A 21,156-nucleotide genomic window follows, 5' to 3' on the forward strand; every position below is an offset into this window, starting at 1 on the left:
GATGTGTGTTGTGAAAAGCGCTATTCAAATAAAAAATGATTTGGCTTGAACAAAAACAAAGATTTTTAGGGGAATTTCTCAGCTCTGGAGGTCCATACAATGTAAGTGAATGGGTGCCAACATTTTGAAGCTCCAAAATCCACATGAAGTCAACATAAAAGTACTCCAGACGACTGTGGTGGTTGAATCCGTATCTAGAGAAGCAATATGACAGATGAATATTTAAGTCCTTTTTTTACTATAAATTCTCCTCCCTGCTCAGTCAATCGCCACTTCACTTTAACTTTCACATTCTTCTTCTTGTGTTTTTGGTGATTCACATTCTTCATGCATATCGCCCCCTACTGGGCAGGGAGGAGAAATTATGATTAAAAAAATGACTTAAATATTTATCTGTTTCCCACCCACACCTATCATATCGCTTGTGATGATGTGGATTAAAACACTGGAATCATATGGATTACTTTTATTCTCCCTTTATGTGGATTTGGAGCTTTACATTTTTGGCACCCATTCACTTGCATTGTGAGGACATACAGAGCTGAAATATTCTTCTAAAAATGTTAATTTTCGTCTGCAGAAGAAAGAAAGTCATACACATCTGGGGTGGCATGAGGGTAAATGAGGAGAGAATTTTCATCTTTGGGTGAACTATCCCTTTAACATTAGTTTTTTTTTGGTGTAACCTAAAGTATTCAGGTTGATTCAGTGATGTTAAAGAATAATAAATAATATAGAATAGAATGTGAATTGTCAGGTAACCTAAAAATGTGCTTGATGTGGTAACATCTAAATTAACTGGTTTAATTTAAGTAAAAAACGTTATTCAATCTACTTGACTGAATCAACTTGGCAAATAAGGTTACACCAACAAAAGTAGTATTTGTAGATTTGATCAAGTAGAAATAGATCCTTAAGGTAACAAATGCATGTTACCAATGTTTTCAGTGCAGAATAGAATCTTTTATTCTGATGTGGTTTCTTCTGCAACTTTTTCTACAACATTGGTGTCACCATGGTGCTTGCTCAAAGCTCACGTTTTTTTTAGGGTTTAAACCTGTGAACTTTCAGTTTCCCAACCTCAAGTCACTCCTGCACCTAATGGTGGAAGAGTTAAACCATGCTTGTGTTCACCCAGTCAAAAGATAATTAGGGGTTATTAACATCTGCCACCTTTTACAAACCACCGATCTCTCTATCTCTCTCCAGCCCCTCCTCAGTTCACTCGGACACCCACTGATCAGACAGGTGTGCAGGGGGGCGTGGCCTCCTTCGTATGTCAGGCCACAGGAGATCCACAACCCAAAGTCTCATGGAGTAGAAAAGGCAAAAAAGTCATCAACCAGAGATTTGAGGTATACACACACCAGACTGGCTTACACATTCACTGCGAGATTGTAACACTACTAAAGTGAGATTCTCCCAATACACTCCCTGAAATTTCACACATTTGCCCCAGCCAAATAGATTCCATGCATATGGTGAAACACACACACACAAGCTTTTCATAGACTCACTACACATCTCTCTCTCTCTCTCTCTCCATGTCTGTAGGTGATAGAGTTTGAGGATGGCTCAGGGTCTGTGTTGCGAGTGCAGCCGCTGCGGACCCCTCGAGATGAGGCGATGTATGAATGTGTCGCATCTAATGAAGCGGGAGAAATCAGCGCATCCACACGTCTTACTGTTCTCCGCGGTGGGTACAGATCCAGCTGAGAGCTTCCCCAAAACTGTAGTTGATCCATGCTATATTTCTCTCTTACATTCAGTTCAAATTTTATTTTAATGGCACATTTTTGCACATCAGCGTTAGTGGCATTAGTGGATATCAGTGCTGTTTATAGGGATGCACCAATATAGAATGTCTGGCCGATTCCAGCTGCAAGATAATTTGGTCCTTGCTTTGACCAATAGCTAGACCCAGATGGAATCTGTAGACATTGTTTGCATTTTCTGTGCTGATTTTGGGGGACAATGTATAGAATTCTGTGGAATAGATTTAAAGTAATAAATAGGGCTGACTCTTATTTGTAGCTGAAAGCATTATTAAATGAACCAAAATTCTGAAACAAGTATGCATGGAGTATGTTCTAAATCTACACTACCTGTCTGTAGAAGAAAAAAAATCCCTACTCCAGAGCTAAAACCTTAATCCAGAATTTTACAAGTGTATTTAAGCATCATAACACTATTATGTACACTATGAAAGATAGACAACTGTTTATTTCTTTTACAATGTGATATAGAAAAAGTATATAGGGAGTATAAAAAAACAAGCCCCAATATTAACTGCTTTCGATATTGACTGATGCCAAATAATACAAAACATCACTGATATTGGCACACCAATATGGTCACTGATATATTGTGAATCTCTAGTTATTTTGTAGTTTATGGTCTCTATTGATAGTATAAGCTGTCTACAGACATTGGTACTAAAAATGGAGGAAGTAAAGTGACAAAGTGATTTGTGTTTTATGAGGTGGGTTGGGATAAAGTATGCATAAACTAGAGGATGCTTTTTTGTATTTGTGTATTTCAGAGGACCAGCTCCCCACTGGTTTCCCTTCTATAGATATGGGTCCTCAGCTGAAGGTGGTGGAGCGTTCTCTCACTGCTACCATGCTGTGTGCAGCCAGCGGAACACCTGACCCAGAGATCACCTGGTTTAAAGATTTCCTCCCTATAGATACACACACTCACGGGCGGATCAAACAACTACGCTCAGGTTTGTGTGCACTGAAGGATTTACACAATCTCTATGCTCTTATTCTTGTCATTCACGTAAAGACATCCTATAATATCCTTAAACACACACACACATTTACTGAGCTGTTTAAATGTGAACATACTATAGACATACCAGAGACTATTGTTTTATATGAAAGGAATGTTCCAAGTTCAATACAAGGTAAGTTCAATCAACATCATTTGTGGCATAATGTTGATGGACACAAGAAACAATTTAGACTTTTCTCTCATTTATACATATATATATATATATATACATATACAGTATATAAGTGAAAATTGCAGTTATAGAAAGGCACTTACAATGAAAGTGAATGGGGCCAGTGCATAAACATTAAAATGCACATTGTATCAAAAGCATAGCCACAAGATGTAAACATTATACATGTTTACTTGATTGTAATGTGATAAAATCACTTAATAACCTTAACTGTGTAAAGTTATATCCAATATTACAACTGTGTTGTAACCCTGCAATCTTGGTATTGGATATTACTTTACACAGATATGGTTAGTTAGCATTTTAATCGCAATAAAGTCATGCTAACGTATAATGCTTACATCCTGAGGCTATACTTTTGAAACTGTGAATTTTAACATTTATAGACTGGCCCAATTCACTCCTATTATAAGTGCCTTAAAGGGACAGTTCACCCAAAAATGAAAATTCTCTCATCATTTACTCACCCTCATGCCATCCCAGATGTGTATGACTTTCTTTCTTCAGCAGAACAGAAACAAAGATTTTTAGAAGAATATCTCAGCTCTGTAGGTCCATACAATGCAAGTAAATGTTGATCAGACCTTTGAAGCTCCAAAAAGCACATAAAGGCAGCATGAAAGTAATCCGTATGACTCCAGTGGTTAATTACAAATCTTCAGAAGCAATATGATAGGTATGGGTGAGAAACAGATACAAATTGAAGTCCTTTTTTTACTCTAAATCTCCACTTTCACTTTTACATCTGAAAGTCACATCTGGTGCCTGTTTAGTTTCACTTTCATATCTGAAAATGAAAGTTAAAGTGGAGATTTAGAGTATACAAGGACTTAATATTGTTCTGTTTCTCACCAACACCTATGGATTTAACCACTGGAGACATACGGATTACTTTTATGTTTCCTTTATGTGAGTTTTGGAGCTGCAAAGGTCTGATCACCATTCACTTGAATTGTATGGACCTACAGAGCTGAAATATTCTTCTAAAAATCTTAATTTGTGTTCTACTGAAGAGAGAAAGTCACACACATCTGGGATGGCATGATGGTGAGTGAATGATGAGAGAATTTTTTGGTGAACTATTACTTTAATGTAACCTCAATATCTGCTTGTTTTAAATAAAGGAGAGATTTGTCTAAAATGTTTTTTGTGTGGAAGTTAACATCATGCCACATATGCTTTTAACTGAGCTTAAGTTGTATTAAACCCATAACGTTCGTTTAAGCTAATTATATTTATTATAGATTAACCCTAACACTTACCCTAAAAGAAATACTTTTGTATTTTAACAATTAAAAAACTCTTTTTGCTTAATTTATTAATCAATTTTCTCCAAAGAGAGATTTTGTCAGATTTAGCATACATTTGGGGACAATTACAGCCCCAAATTATAGCTTAGTACACACACATACACACACACACACACACACACACACTCGCAGTTTCAAACACTCTGTTTTTTTCTGTGCGAGAATCTTAAGTGATAAATGTGCTGTCTCTTTTTCTGTGTTTTAATCTACAGAGTCCTTTGGTAAGTGTGTTATTCTAAGGCACAACACAAACATTTTCAAGCACAAAACACATAAACATGTCGTTATTGGTAAAGCGCATGACATATATACTGTATATATATATTATATTTCCCCTAACAATATAGTCACCCACTCTCACACATACAGAATACACTGTGTTAACACACAACAGTTATATAGATCCTCCTTTACCTGAGCGCTGCCCCTCTAACGTGTGGTACTGAGCCTCTCGCTTCCACTCTCACTTACGTTTTCTGGCTCCTTCCTTCACTGGCTCACTATTTCACTTGTCCAAATGCTCATTGCCCTCGGCACTGGATTTCCTGCATCACTACCCACTCCTCACTCTTTCTAATCACTCTTTCTTTATTACTCTCTCTTACTCTCTCTGTTGCCTAGATAGGTTTAAATATCCTAATGCTGAATGTTACAGTGGCTTTTCACCCAAATCCGTGGCCTCTTTGGCTTTCCTCTCTCTCTCTCTCTGAGCATGAGTCTGCCTGTCTTAAGTCTCTGTGTCTTGTTCGATGCTCAACTGGATTGAATTTTCCCAAGGATTTTGTTTTATCTGGAAATGAGCTCCGTAGAGGACTGTTTTTATGATCAGACAGATGTTTCTAAGAAAACAGTTTTTATCTCATATGAACCTAACTTACACTTTGTACTTAAGACATGGAGAGTCTCCCTCCTCCCCTCTTTCTCTATCTTGCTGTTTCTATTTTTCTCATCTTTATTTTTCTCCCTCTCTCTGGCTACATTCACACAGCAGCAGAATACTGTTGTCAGACCTGTTTTAGAGTGCTAAATGTGGTTACTTTCACTCACAGTTTGGTTATGAACCAGAGTGACAACCACTTTATAAAATGGACTGCCTAAAATTTTCAGAACTTTGTGGGTGAGTTCGGTTCACCTGTGCTGTGTGAACGGAGCCGAAGCAGACAACTAGTTGTCTGACACGTAATATAATGTGATCGAGACTCTCTTTGGCACACACACTGCTTGTCTCATGTGCGTATTTCGGTTTTTCATGTGGGGTTCTGATACCTCAGAGACAGAGAAATGAGCTGTGTGTCATCTGAAAATTTTCGACCAAATTTGCTCTCACTAGTTTTGCAGTTAGGGTGAAAAATAAAAAATAAATAAAGCATTCAAATCCACTGCCGTTTAATTAAGATTTAGCTAGGGCTGTCACGATTATGAAATTTGGCTGACGATTAATTGTCAAACAAATAATTGCGATTATGATGATTAATTGTCTCTTTTAGGGCTTTTACAGTTAATTGCCATATAAATTGTCATTTCTTAAGGTGCATGTGTGCTTCATACACCTTAAGAAGTAATTTTTACATATTTAACTTTAAATATATAACTCAAATAATAAAATGGGGATATGTCATTTCCTTTTAATGCTTTAAAAACAGTATTAATGACATGAAAAATAATGTTTTAAAAATCAAAATATTTCTAAATACTTTTTGTACATTTTTGGTCAATTTCTTTTTCATATTTTGTATGTATTCTATTCTATTCTATTATGCAGTAGTAAAAATGTTCTGTCCTTATTTCTTTACTTTGACACGTTATTTTAATGCTCTTTGATTAAACCCATGAACCCTTATTCCCTATAATCCTATACTCTTTGATATTTCGTTTCATCATTTTATCACTCCACAGAAATAGAGTAAGTATGTATGAACCTGCTTTGCGTTTACTATGAAAGTTATATTTGTTCGTTTATATTTACGCTGGAGTTTGGTGCGAGCCTCTCCTGATGGTGTGCGCATCAGAACAATCTTCTGGACAGGTGTTACACTGTATGGCATCCGCGGTGCTTCCCTTACAATTCCCATATTTGGGCATTAAAATGTGATTGGAATCTGAAGTGCACAATAATCGCGGTTATCTCAGATAACCGCGGTTGTTAGATCAAATTCCCGCGATCAGAGGATTATTTAATAATCGTGACAGGCCTAGATTTAACAGATGAACTCACGTCTTGATTCGATTTTCAATTATGACTTTCCAGTGTTATGGGCGTCTTTATCTTAGATATGTAATTTAGTCACTGTTACTATGGTTACAGTATGGCTATCGTGAAACGTTTGGTTACTCGTTCGTAAAGACAGTATTCAAGTTGCTCCTGTAAGCTGTTGTATGAGCTGAGAGTCCCACCTGTCAGTAAATACAGTTTTCAATCCCTAACAATTGACTGTGTGAACGTAGCTTGTTTCCTATCTCTATCTCTCTCTCTCTCTCTCTCTCTCTCTCTCTCTCTGTCACTTTGTCTTTTTCTCATTCTCCCTCGCTGCACTAACTCGTCTTTTCTTTAATCTCCCATCTGCTTTCATTCTCACACATCCAGGGGGTACTCCTATCCGAGGTAAGAGACTAAAGCCACCCACTTCATCTATCCTCACCATATCTTCACTCTCTCTTTCTCTCTCCCCTTTTTACTTCTCTCTTTCAATCTCTCTCTTTCCATCATTGTTTGACTAACCATGTCATTTTCAGAGACTGTGTTTATAATGCTTGATGTTTGGGTTCTGTCGTCATGATAAAACTACCTCCCTTTTACACAGATCTTATCTGAATGTTTTTTTCTTTTTTTTTTTTTTTCACATTTTGTGAAGTGATCAAAATCATGGGAGATCTCTATTTTAGGAGCTAAAGGTAAAAATAGGATTAACTCATGAAACCTGGGGCCTCATTTATAAAGATGTTCATATAATGATCTTAAATGTGAACGTACAACAATTCCCTCATCATCAGTTATTCATTTTCATTATCAATTATAAATCCATTGTTTGATTTGTCTGCATTTACTGTGAACACACACCATTCTTCAACCAGTATCCATATTCTTACTAAACCTGAATACCAAAAAGACGTTTACATGCTTGTTTACATATAATAAAATATGCATAGTCTACATGGCAATCGTGTTCTATATAAACTGCTACCAACTCTAACAGTAAAAGCACGGGCAAACTCTGTTTTTCTGCGTTCCGCATCGGATCACACCCGGCAGACCGCGTTTGACGCATGCCCACTACAGCTGCTTTGTGATACTCTTTTAGTACAGTCAATGGCCGGTGCATGTGCTGACGATGCGCACAGACGAAGCCCGCATCCGCGGCTCGAGAAAATGTGGGCCACGCGCGTCAGGCCGCACGTACTGTGCTGATGACTAAATTTGTGTCACGCATACTGTGTGCGGAGCGATCAGAAACGCGGACAACTGAAGTATACTCAGACTTTAAGACCTGGGATACTTCGCTGTCCACTGCCTGCACCCTGGGCTTAGGACAGACTCCAGCAAAATGAACAGGCAAGCTTCTATTCGGACTTCAAGGCAAACCTCGCTGACCTCTGCCAGCATCATCTTGGTCATAGGATGGACGACAGTCTCTCATAATAAAATACATAGACATTAAATGAATACCAACTAAAGCCTTAATCAGCTAAATAAATGGACACTGCATCTATGTGCACTCCGGCAAACAATTTGGGATGGAATTCATTGACACTTAATCATTAATCTTACAGTTCATACAAAATCCTTTAGTTTTAAACATTGCACACCAACATCTACTCAGTTTACTTACATAAAACAAGACTTGTCCTACACTTAGTTAACTAATATTGGCATTATATTCATGCTGTTTAGCCAGAGGGGGACTGGCTCCCACTGTGAGCCTGGTTTCTCCCAAGGTTATTTTTACCCATTAACCAACATCTTTTGGAGTTTTGTGTAGCTTGCCACAGTCGCCTTTGGCTTGCTCACTAGGGGCCTAAAGATAATAATTTTTTAATACATGCTTTTTAATCTCATTATTCATTTGAACCGAACAATGAGGACTTAAATTGCATTTCTTTTTTGTACAGTATAAGTTTCTGTAAAGCTGCTTTGAAACGATGTGTGTTGTGAAAAGCACTATACAAATAAAAATGACTTGACTTGACTAAACTACATGTGCGTTCTTTTCCTGCTGTTCTCTTCTGCTCGCACTTGACATTGATTATGCTGCATTTTAGTCAAATCATTTGTTTATATTTATGTCCCCAACAACAGCAGACGATGAATTGATAAAAAATGTAGGTGAGTTTTAGAGTCTGTTGCAGTGCTTTTTAACCATCTGTATATAGATTTAGCTTTGTTTAACTATAATCTCTCCTCCTCCTCTCTCCAAAAATGTGCTTGACATACTGTATTACATACCGTATATTGCACCTGCCTGTTATCTCGTTGGTCTCAAAATTCATTTATTGTGAAAACGTGCAGATAGGGCTAAATAAATATTCTGTTACTGCAGATATCCAAAATAAAATATTTACATCTAAATAAGACCACATTCTGACTCATATTGAAATATTCTTATTCACATAAACGTGCTCACTTATTTATAAATAAATTCATATTTGTATCACAAACTCAGTGCAGTGCACACTGTTGCACTGGAGCATGAGCACACACACAACAAAAAAAAAACGCATAAGAACAATTTAACGTCAGATTCTGCCTTTGTAAATCCCGATTTGTTCCTCACTTTTGACGAAGGATCAAATCCTTGGAATGTAGGAGAAAATCTGATCATACGTATGTTTTATAAATGAGGGCCCAGGGCTTAACCACCATAGATATTGAGGGGACAGATTAATATTCAGATTAGTGGTAGTTTTTAAAGACCCAATGAAATGTGACAAGTGCAGTTTTCTTTCCTGTGTTGATATATTTTATATTGAAACAGGAAGTTAGAGTGGGACATATGGAAAGGCTCAGCCCTTTGTTTTTAATAGACAATAGAGCGCAACAGTGCTCGTCCACTTTTTCAGCCTTCTTGGTTCCAGAAGTATTTTTCCCTTTCATTTTTTTTCATAGGGATTTCATAATTTCTTTCATAAAAGAGTTCTAAGACATGAACTAAATTAACAAGCCCTTAGGGGGAATCACAGTGTTGCAAAATTTAATTTGAAGCAAAAAAAAAAAAAAAAGTATACAAGAACTAACGTCTTTAATGAGGGAATGAACTATAATCCCATGAAGCACTGTAAATTATGTAATTGAATAAAAATGTATGGAAAAATATAAAACTATTAATTGAAAGTTGTTGATTATAAGTATATAAACTAGTGCTTTCAGTCGATAATTTTTTTTAATTGCGAGTAATCGCATAACTTTTCATAGTTAATCGCAATTAATCGCAGATTTTGAAAGTGCTGACATTTTTCTCTCTCTATACTGAATATACTTCTTTTCCTGTCAAAATACACATATTTCCTTCTTAGGAAAGAAAACAAAACCATATGTGATCCTTCCACAGTATAAAGATAGAAATGCACTAAAATTCAAGTAACATTAACCGTTTCGCAAAGTCTAAGTGGGAGGTTGACTAATTGAAAGAACAATGCAACCGAAGGTTGCATTTTCATTGCAATGGCCATTAAATCTCTTAAACTCTCATCCTCCACTGTGGCTGCTTTGCTACAGCAATCATGAAGCCAGGCCTGGGACAAAAAGTCCAGTTGTCCCACTTTGTTGGTGGCCCTGATGCAAAGTACTTGATTTCTATCACAAGTTCCATCTGGGTTTGTTTTGTACAACAAACAGCGTTAAGAGGTCCTCTCTCCATCATTTGATCACTGACACGGCTGTTGTGTGTGTGTTTGTGGTGTGTGCATCAACGTAATGACTCCGGGTGGACACATCACAAAGGTTCCGGCCTACTCCAGCCAGTGTTTACACTGGTTTATGCTTTATTAATGGTAAATGCGTTAAATGCAAATAAGAAAAATTAACACGTTAAACTTTTTTAATTATTCGCATGCGATAAACCATATATTTAAATTTTATTGATAAATATTTTGATGCATACAAATATATACGTAGTTTAAGAGAGTAAGGAGACCGAATCGATTGTGTTATTCACAGTGTGTAATGGGAGTGAGTGGTCGCTGCAGGGCCTGTTTGGCACGCTTTGTTGGCCTCGATTCTCTGATTGGTGGATCGTTTCTCTTTATGATCATAGGTAGTGTAGTTCTTCACCAGACATTCCACTATTAAACTAGTTTTTTAAATTAAGTTGAAATAACATGGACTGATGTCTTCAACCGAAGCATATACCATTGATTAACAACTTTGGAGATCATGGTAGGTCTGTCTTTAAAGGTTTCTAAGTTATCAGAAAATGTATAGGATTTTTACTTCTGGAACCAGACTATTACGCTCTATAGCCTTTACATTTACATCACATCTATGAATCATGATTTCCTACTTGCTATTGCTAGTCAGAGGAGATATTTGGAGGAGGAGACATTCTAATTCTGGAAAGCATGTGTTTGGACCAAAATGTGAATATGTCCCTGAGACCAGGGCCATTTCTAGGCATGGGTGGGGCGTTTCTAGGCATTTCACACCAGCTGGGTAGGGTGCCAAATCGGAAGCCGATTCCAAACTCATCAAACCCACCCTACCCCGCCTCACCCCCAACCCCATGTGGTGGAAGTCGGGAGCATCAATGGCGTCGATGCCGCGCTAATACACCATCACGTCGGCAAACCAAAACAAACGAAATATAGTATAGCTATCATTCCTTTAGTAGTGGAGCAGATATCATAGATGACTGATGTTTATCCAACTAAATGATGGAGGGAAGAGATGACCTCAGTGATTTTCAGAGCAATATAGACCAAGTCTGACCCTTTTTTTAAATCTGTTATTTCAGTGACACTTTTGTCTAACTGTTGCTGTCATTGGTGTCATTATAGACAATACTATCATTTGTGTGCGACACTTTTACTCTCAATTTAAAGCATTTTTCTTTGTTGTTTTTCCAATGCTCTTTTGATCCCTTTGTGGATCTTTTCACCTCTTTCTCCCTCTTTATTAAAACCTATTTAATTTTTCAGCAAGAAAGTCCTACCTGGATGCTAAATCAGATTACATTTTTTATTTTGATGCTGTCTTTTTAATGAAGTATTTTTTAGTACCTGATCTACAGGCAGTATGGCAGTTTAACAGCCTGTACCTCTTTTTGGAGACATCTCTGTCTGTTTGTGACTATACTGAATAATTTATGTTGAAATCACTTTATTGGAAGAGGCTGACTGTGCTTGTTTTTTTCTCTTTGGCAAGGCTTCAATTGCTTGCTTGTTTTGTTTTCTGACATTAAGGCAAGATTGTTTATTCTGTTTTGCTATGTGGGAAATTATCCTCTTAGAGATGTTTCTCGAATCATCAGGAACAGAGTTTTGCGTGTGTGTGTGTGTGTGTGTGTGTGTGTGTGTGTGTTTTATATGCTGTCTAACTCTCCTCAGTATCATTCTGTACTAATATGCAAGCCAGTTTTTGTGCTGTTGGCAGATTTGAGGGATAGTTAATTATTCAGGCTCAATAAAAGTTTAGCTGTCAGTTGCCATTGCCAAAGTAAATAAATTTGACTTGTCCTTCAGTTTGTAAAAGCAAACAAAAATCCTGCTAATGCACTTACAATAGAAGACTGTGTGGCAAGGCATGCACTGGAGTAAAAGTTAAAATACAGATTTAAAGGAATTGTTCACCCAAAAAGCAAAATTCTCTCATCATTTACTCACCCTCATGCAGTCCCAGATATGTATGACTTCTTTCTACTGCTGAACACAAACAAAGATTTTTAGAAGAATATCTCCGCTCTGTAGGTCCATCCAATGCAAGTGAATGGGTGCTCCAAATGACTCCAGTGGTTTAATCCATGTTTTATGCCATGTCTGATATGATAGATGTGGTTGAGAAACAGATCAATATTTAAGTCCTTTTTTACTATAAATCTTCACTTTCACTTTCACATTCTTCTTTTGTTTTTGGCGAGTCGCATTCTTTGCTCATGTCACAATATGCACAATATGAACAAGGATACCAGAAAGGGACCCAACAGTTATCCATGAAGTACTATTTTCAAGGAGCAAACTCCAAACAATTACATCAGAATTTCAGAAACAGAATTTAATTGGTACTGCATAACTAGATAACTATAACCACAGCTAATAGGACAATTTAGAGAATTTCTTAGCTCAGATTACACAAATATTTGTATGGAAAAATTCATATAAGAAATTTTCCCCCAAAACACACATATTTCTGCTTTTAAATCAGAATGCCTTGCCCCATACTGTAGATTTCTATTATAAATACATGCATACGATTTTGTTTGTTTTTACAAGAGGGGTGAGTCCGTTTTTTGGTTTTTGAAAGCATCGTTAAACTTATTTTGAACCCGGAAAAAAACCTTGGAGTTGTATGTGTGCGTTAGTTGTTTGTAAATGCTTTGCCTGTATATGTGTGTGTGTGTATCCAGGTGCACTTCAGATTGATCAGAGTAAAGAAACTGATCAGGGTAAATACGAGTGTGTCGCAACCAACAGTGAAGGAACGCGCTACTCAACACCAGCTAACCTTTATGTCAGAGGTAAAGCTTCGAGCATCTCTCACTGATTTGGGTGCTGTAGAATTTAGAAGTCAAGAACTGTTAGAAGTTACTAACACATTCTTATGAATAGATAAATGTTAAAGTCAATAGGTATCATTCACTATTATCTACATACAAGTATGGGTGAAGAAAAAGGTTCTCAAGCAAAATTTTCAACAAGTGTATACATACATAAATTTGTTCTTTCTTTGTTCTATTGTTGATTATTTCAGATTTTTCAAAATGAGGGAGCATGTTTCCGTAATAAGTAAATATGCAAATTGAGCAGTTATGCATATTATTTGTGTTACTATGATATAAGCAAGATTTATTGTATGGTCACTTAGTTATTCAATTTGTTATGATAATATGTAAAAATCGGCTTATATTTCATGTTTTTAAGGACACAAGGAGTCTGTGATTTTTGCATAAGTGTGGTTTGAGTTCTAAATGTTATCCTTCCGTGAACTTCCGTGTGAAAATGCTTGTAAGCAAATGTGAAATAGTGAATGAGACCTAATCTCTGTAGACTTATTGTCTCTTAGATTTTGTCATTGTTTGTTTATTTCTCCCCATTGGCTCATTTCTCACTGCTGGACTCTTCTGTAGAGCTGAGAGATGGTAAGTGCTCTTCCTCTAAAACCAAATGCTCTGTGTTTCTTACTATAATCTAAATCTCAGACCCTTACATCTACATAATCCTTCCCCTCCACCAGATTGCCTCTATACAGTCTTACTCGCTCTCCAGATCATAATACTGCATATGTCATCTGACACTAATCCTCCATATTTCACCTGATCCTACTTAACTGCATTCCATAGCATTATTCTAATAGCAAGTGATACGTATTAATGATGTTTACTCATCTGAACTGTGTGCTTATTTGAACAGTTAATGGCCAAAATTTATATCAGAAATTCTTCATACTGGGAACTTGCTGTTACTGCAAACCATACTTTTAAATATTTTCACTAGAATTTAGTGGTATGATGGTATACTGTATATTGTGCAACTTTACACAAGAAATGTGTCAATATTCTGTATAGCCACAGCACAATTTTTAAAAAATGTGACACGAAGCAGAAACTTTATCCTACACTGGTTTAGTTTTGGCATAGACACAGTGTAACTGTAGGTTTTGGCAAGTCGTTTAGGACATCTGCATTGTGCATGACACAAGTAATCTTTCCAACAATTGTTTACAGACAGATTGTTTCACTTTGAATTGATTATATCACAATTTCAGTGGGTCAGACGTTTACATACACTAAGTTAACTGTGCCTTTAAGTAGCTTGGAAAATTCCAATTATGTCAAGCCTTTAGACAATTAGCCAATTAGCTACTGATAGGACATGTACTGAATTGGAGGTGTACCTGTGGATGTATTTTAAGGCCTACCTGCCTATCATGGGAAAATCAAAAGAAATCAGTCAAGACCTCAGAAAAAAAATTGTGGACCTCCACGAGGAGGTTCATCCTTGGGAGCAATTTCCAAACGCCTGAAAGTACTACGTTCATCTGTACAAACAATAGTATGCAAGTATAAACACCATGAGACCACACAGCCATCATACCGCTCAGGAAGGAGACGCGTTCTGTCTCCTAGAGATGAACGTAGTTTAGTGCGAAAAGTGCAAATCAATCCAAGAACAACAGCAAAGGACCTTGTGAAGATGCTGGAGGAAACAAGTAGACAAGTATCTATATCCACAGTAACACAAGTCCTATATCGACATAACCTGAAAGGCTGCTCAGCAAGGAAGAAGCCACTGCTCCAAAACCACCTTAAAAAAGCCAAACTACAGTTTGCAAGTGCACATGGGGACAAAGATCTTACTTTTTGGAGAAATGTCCTCTGGTCTGATGAAACAAAAATTGAACTGTTTGGCCATAATGACCATCGTTATGTTTGGAGGAAAAAGGGTGAGGCTTGCAAGCCAAAGAACACCATCACAACTGTGAAGCATGGGGGTAGCAGAATCATATTGTGGAGGTGCTTTGCTGCAGGAGGGACTGGTGCACTTCACAAAATAGATGACATCATGAGGAAGGAAACTTATGTGGATATATTGAAGCAACATCTCAAGACATCTCTTATTCTGACATTTCACATTCTTAAAATAAAGTAGTGATCCTAACTGACCTAAGACAGGGAATGTTTTCTACGATTAAATGTCAGGAATTGTGAAAAACTGAGTTTAAATGTATTTGGCTAAAGTGTATTTAAACTTCTGACTTCAACTGTATGTGTATGTATATGTATGTATTTCTATTTTGAATCTTTGTAAAGCAAGTGTTAAAAAATGTATATAAATAACTGTTTTTGTACTTGTAAATTAGATGACAAATACAAAAGTACAAAACATTTTAAAGTATTTAAGTCACTAAGATAATCAAAAATAGACATTACTACATGGTTTTCTAATATATAAAAAATGTTGTGGTTGATTTTTTCAGCCTTTATTGCTATATTGTGATACATTACTGTACTTGCAATTATCTTGTCATGTAGCATTTTGGTCATAATGCTCAGCCCTAATTTCCACTATTTGTGAGTACAAGCAGAATCATAACCTGCAGCCTACTATATTTTGAGGAGTACATTTATTAGGTGCAGTGCTCTCTGTTGCATTAATAATGTCTTTAGCATGAGTTAATGAACTGCTCACTCTCTTTCACACCCTCAGTGCGTCGCATCCCTCCTCGCTTCTCAGTGCCACCGATGGATTATGAGATCATGCCGGGAGGCAGTGTGAATATCTCTTGTCAGGCAGTGGGCGTTCCCATGCCATATGTCAAATGGATGCTGGGAGCCGAGGATTTGACACCAGAAGATGACATGCCTATTGGGCGGAATGTTCTGGAACTCACAGATGTACGCCAGTCTGCCAACTATACCTGTGTGGCCATGTCTACACTGGGAGTTATAGAAACTGTTGCCCAGATCACAGTTAAAGGTACGCTGAAGTGAGATTATCGGACTCTTTGAAGACGAACGTCTTTACATCAAAGATAGTAAGAAAAATAGCTTTTGGTGAGTGTAAAAAAAAAAAAAAAATCATTTAGCTCAATCTTTTTGATCAGTCTTAACTAAAGATTGATCAAAAAGGGTTTTTCAATGGGTGGTGCCACTCTAGAAAACATCTAGAAAACTGGGTGGCTGATGGCTGTTGTAGACTTTGTTTGAAAACCGAGTGAGCTGCCTTTCTGTCTACTGCCTACATATACTGTAAGGCAGGCCTTCAGAGGGGTGTTATTGCATCCGTCTGTGCTTTATTTAAATTGTTTTTCTGTGTAAACATGCACTAAACGGACCTACATTTTTTTTATATTTGTTGCACTGCATCTAGCTTTTTAGCTTAAGAACACATTTACTCTGAACATCCTCAAGGGCATCACCCTAACTGAAATGGAACCTCATAAGTGGCCGATTTGGAATACTCTATATAGCCAACAATTCTGTGCATCATGAAAATAGCACTCTCTTCACTCAAAGTGCACAGGACAACACTTTATTTCAGTAGTTTTCTGTTAGCATGTAGCTAAGCTGACAATGCAATACTCTACAACACATACACAAATTATAATATAAAATATTAGATAAAATAGTGCATTGTTAAGCTAGACTAATTATTTTTCAACACATTTTGGTATTGAATGTATTATTCCTATTGCCATAATCAGTTACTATCAGTCAATTTGTCCATGTAGGGTACAGGCTATGCTGCCTTAGAATATGAGTGTGCAGAACAAAAATGGGCGTTTTCCAATCAGGTGGGTGTTTTCAAACTGGTATGGGCTTATTTCAACTTCCTTACATGGTTCGCCTACTACATTGAGATTTCCCGCTTTCACTGGATAGTTCAGAAACGCCCATCCTGGTTTGGAAATGTCCACTGATTACTACATTGAGATTCCCTACTTTCATTGGATAGTTCAGAAGTGCCCATCCTGGTTTGGAAATGCCCACTGTTTACTACATTGTGATTCCATACTTTCATTGGATAGTTGAAAAACGCCCATCCCGGTTTGAAAACCGCCACAGATTGGGAAACACTCATTATTGTTCCGCAGAGACCTATACTTCTAGAATATGGCCAAAATGTGGAATTTTAGAAGGCAGCATAATTATGATGCCTTAAAATGCTGCCTGCCTAAGCCAGTATATATACCGATATACAGTATACATTATGTTATCACGTGATATATTCATTGCCAATCTGTTAATCGGCAAAGCAGCCACAGTTATCGTCTGATGCTGATAATCTTAAAAAATAATTAATTGACTAGGCCGATATATCAGTATATCACCACTCATCATCCTCTTCTATGCTGTTAGTTTCTGTCCTTTTTTAATTTTTATGTTCTTTCTACCCGTCTCTTCCTTTGACCCCACAGCCCTTCCCAATCCTCCAGGAACTCCAGTTGTAATGGAGCGATCTGCCACCAGCATTACTCTCATGTGGGACAGTGGGAATCCACTTCCTGTTTCCTATTACATCATCCAATATCGTCCCACCTCCTCCAGCGACGTCTTTAAAGAAATTGATGCCATAGCAACAACTCGTTACAGTGTGGGTGGACTCAGCCCCTACTCACACTACCATTTCCGGGTCGTGGCAGTGAATTCTATTGGTCGTGGCCCACCAAGCCAGACGGTCGAAGCCCGTACAGCCGAACAGGCACCTAGTTCCCCTCCTCGCCGTGTCAGAGGTCGTATGCTGAGCGGTTCCACAGCAATGGTGCAATGGGAGGAGCCAGAGGAAGCCAACGGTCAGGTGGTTGGATACAGGGTATATTACACATCGGATCCATCACTTCCTGTGAGCCAATGGGACAAGGAAATGGTTCGCGGGGCAAATTTTTTGAACATACGGGACCTGACACCCAACAAAACCTATTATATTAGAGTGCTTTCCTTTACTGCCGTGGGAGATGGACCTCTCTCCAGCGACCTGCACATCATTGCAAAGACAGGAGGTGTGCAGAATGTGATGTCAGGGTTATTTGATAGATTTTGAAGGTGCACTGAATAATTTTTGGTTTATGTTCTGCTGGGCGTTATTACTGTTTCTTGGGCTACATTTACCAATACCATCATAGTAATGTGCTATTCGCAGTCAGACATGCTACATTTTTTCCATGAGAAAAATTGTCTGATAATACTGTAGGTGGTCTACCTATTGTAGGTTGTATTCGGCTGGTCAAGTGATCTTAACATGGCAACGCCAATGAGGCAGCCCAACTCTGTGTAAAATAAAAAACGCTTTTATTAGACTGCACTTCCCTGCATAGGCAAAATGCAGTAACTACACACTTTGTCAAAATGTAGTTATGATACTGTGACAGCTTAACTGAACTCAGATTCAGAGAAAGCAGAAAGGGACTATTTTATAATCCACATTTGGCTGGAGAATGAAAAAACTTTGAAGCCATTTTTCTCAGTTTCAGTGTTGGCGTCGTGACTGCATTTTGGCTTTGTAGGGCAGTACTGATGTGACCGGATTCTTCATCTAATGTGAATGTACATGATATAAAAACACATTTTTCAAAACTACCGAAGTATATTTTTCTTAATGTGTAAAAAAAAAATTTTATGAGAAAAAAGTACTGAGTGCACCTTTAATATTGCACCTGATTTTGTTTCTGTTGCATCATTCTATAAGCATCGACTTTCTGCCTCCACTCTAGTCCCATCCCAGCCCACTGAACTGAAGGCAGAGTTGAAATCAGAGACAAGTATTTTTCTGTCGTGGATCCCTCCAGCTCATAGTGGCACAGATGCCATCACTGGCTATGAGCTCATATACAGGCTTGGAGACCAGCCAGAGCAGGTAAACACACTTACATACACACAAGTTTACATTTTGTAATGCGTAGTTAAGTCTAAATGTCTCCGTGTCTCTCCTCCAGAAATTAACATTTGATCCAAGCTCCAGTTATCTGTTGAAGAATCTGAAGCCGTTTTCCACCTACATATTCCAACTAGCAGCACGTAGTAAACACGGCCTGGGGGCATTCACAAGTGAAATCACTGTTCAGACTCCACAAACACGTATGTACTGTTTGAACTTTCATATAAAGCAGACCATTATAACTGTTCACCAGCATATTAAGTGTTTTGTGTGCTGGTGTGCTAGGTTTTCCCACCAGGCCTCTTAACTAACTTAACCAGCAAGACTTTCTTGGTCAATCAGTTTCACCAAAAAGACCATATTGGCGTGTCCACGGGGGGCGCTATATCGCGGAAAAAGTTTACACTTAAAACGTTAAAGTCTCCGTATACATTGGTCAGGCATATAAGGTATCGTTTGAAAGCTTAGAATCTGGACTTTTCAGAGAATACCATCACTTTTGCATTTATGATACACAAATAAGGCCTGAAAAAATTTGCGTCACAAATGATCACCCCCTAGAGGTAATTGGGTAGAAATATTAATATGAACACAAAGGTCTTTGACATGGCACTTAAATGGACAAGTCATATATCAAATGAAAGACTGCACAGTTTTGCACTTTGTTGCCCTAATACCACAGTTTGAAATATTTTCAAAAGAATCACAACATTAAATAAGATTTTTGTAAGTCATCAAATACATACTTTTTTGTACATATCTCTTTTATGCACCGATCATTGCTGCTGTAAGCCCCAAAAAGCTAAAAACGTTATATCTGTTTTTACCTTACGCAGTTATCTAAAAAATTTGCCATTTTTTACTTGTCTGTGAGCTTGCTTGGCTGAATAATCTAATGTTGTAAATGTCCAGAACAAAATATGCCATCCAGCAGGAAAAGCATAATACACAAATCATCATAAAAATATGCTTTCGACCATTGATGATAAAATTGTAAAGATTAGGATCTCAGCTTTCTAATGGCACCTAAATTGAGCTTCTAGTCCACTCAGAGGCCAAGATATTCAATGAAACAATGAGGGTGCATGAACTGAAAATTAGACTGAATGTCTATGGACAAGCACATCTGAAAGGGCTAAAATGCGTTATAGCGCCACTACAGTATATTGTAATGGAATGTGATAGAGAAAAAAATATTTTTTCTAGTGCTTGCTGCCATCTAGTGGAATGAAATAAGACTGTTCAAAGTGAGATAAAGTGTACAGAACCATAATTACATGCTTACAAAGTTGGGACAACAACAGCAACAAAAAACTTTCTGTTTATCATAAGACTATAAACACATAAAATATTATTTATGAATAACTGGAGTCATTTTTTATTTTATGTGGGGGGTTTTCTGAAAAAATTAGACCAATTTATTGTGATTAGTTAATGTGTGTGAATGGTGTACTTTTAAATTTGGGTGTGAAAAATTGCAGGCGGCAGCACAACAATGTATCAGAGTTTAACGAGTTGACTTTGCTAGCTAAATTGTACATCATAGACTAGCATGAACCAGCTAGGATATTCATGCTGGCCTGAGCAGGTCTTTTCAGCAGTGTCAATGCCAGTGTTGGGGAAGCTACTCTGAAACTATTGCTTAACTTCCTAAGCTACAAGCTACTCATGAATTAAATGAGTTAACCTTCATTCAAGCTATCCAAAAAAAAAGTAAAAAGTACCGAAAAAAGTTACTTTACATTAGTTACATTATAGTTATTTAAGCTATTTGTGCTGGGACTCAAATGAATTAGTAAACAACATCAAATGAAATTAATTGAAATGTACTGTCCTATCGAACTTATTTACTAAAATGAATCAGGGAGTGGAAGAGTTTAGGAGAGCGCATTTGTTTACTCTCTAACACTGGTTCATACACAAAACACATAGTTGCTGGGTTTCCAATAAAATGCTTAGCATTTTTAAGTGCATTTCTAAAAATGTGACTAAAGAAAATACAAATTGTTGCACATTTGCAACCAGTACATCATGTGCATTATCATGAGGGAGTCGCCTTGTCATGATGGAGCAGCTGAGTGACCTCCTTACATCGGGAACTGTTATTTGCAGAATTGGAGCAAATATACCTTGTTTTTTTAAATGCTGCCAGGAGATGCCGCAGAATAAGTGTAAAATCTGATATAATGAGGGCTGAAATAGCTGCGATGCCCAAACGCCGCCAGCCTCCGCATACCTGGGAGCGTCCACTCTCAAAACTTTTCTGACGGATTGTGAGGACCCACTGTAACGAACAGTTTTGGGTTAAACACTTCCAAATGTCAAGGGCTATTTTCGAAGGATTGTGTGCAAAGG

At 37.5% G+C, this 21,156-nt stretch overlaps 1 protein-coding gene across 1 annotated transcript in view; it reads left to right on the forward strand.

The window, feature by feature from the left end:
• The window catches only part of LOC127445273 (receptor-type tyrosine-protein phosphatase S-like), a 102,266-nt gene that overhangs the window by 48,753 nt on the left and 32,357 nt on the right, over positions 1 to 21,156 (forward strand). The window contains exons 6-16 of the mRNA XM_051705209.1: positions 1,210 to 1,355; positions 1,555 to 1,696; positions 2,543 to 2,728; positions 4,494 to 4,502; positions 6,866 to 6,883; positions 12,834 to 12,944; positions 13,554 to 13,565; positions 15,634 to 15,903; positions 17,345 to 17,926; positions 18,638 to 18,780; positions 18,860 to 19,001. Of these exons, the coding sequence (XP_051561169.1) occupies positions 1,210 to 1,355; positions 1,555 to 1,696; positions 2,543 to 2,728; positions 4,494 to 4,502; positions 6,866 to 6,883; positions 12,834 to 12,944; positions 13,554 to 13,565; positions 15,634 to 15,903; positions 17,345 to 17,926; positions 18,638 to 18,780; positions 18,860 to 19,001 (1,761 nt within the window). The remainder of the gene's footprint in view (positions 1 to 1,209; positions 1,356 to 1,554; positions 1,697 to 2,542; positions 2,729 to 4,493; positions 4,503 to 6,865; positions 6,884 to 12,833; positions 12,945 to 13,553; positions 13,566 to 15,633; positions 15,904 to 17,344; positions 17,927 to 18,637; positions 18,781 to 18,859; positions 19,002 to 21,156) is intronic.

Source organism: Myxocyprinus asiaticus, chromosome 8 (assembly GCF_019703515.2).
Source record: "Myxocyprinus asiaticus isolate MX2 ecotype Aquarium Trade chromosome 8, UBuf_Myxa_2, whole genome shotgun sequence".
Taxonomy (NCBI): Eukaryota; Metazoa; Chordata; class Actinopteri; order Cypriniformes; family Catostomidae; genus Myxocyprinus; species Myxocyprinus asiaticus.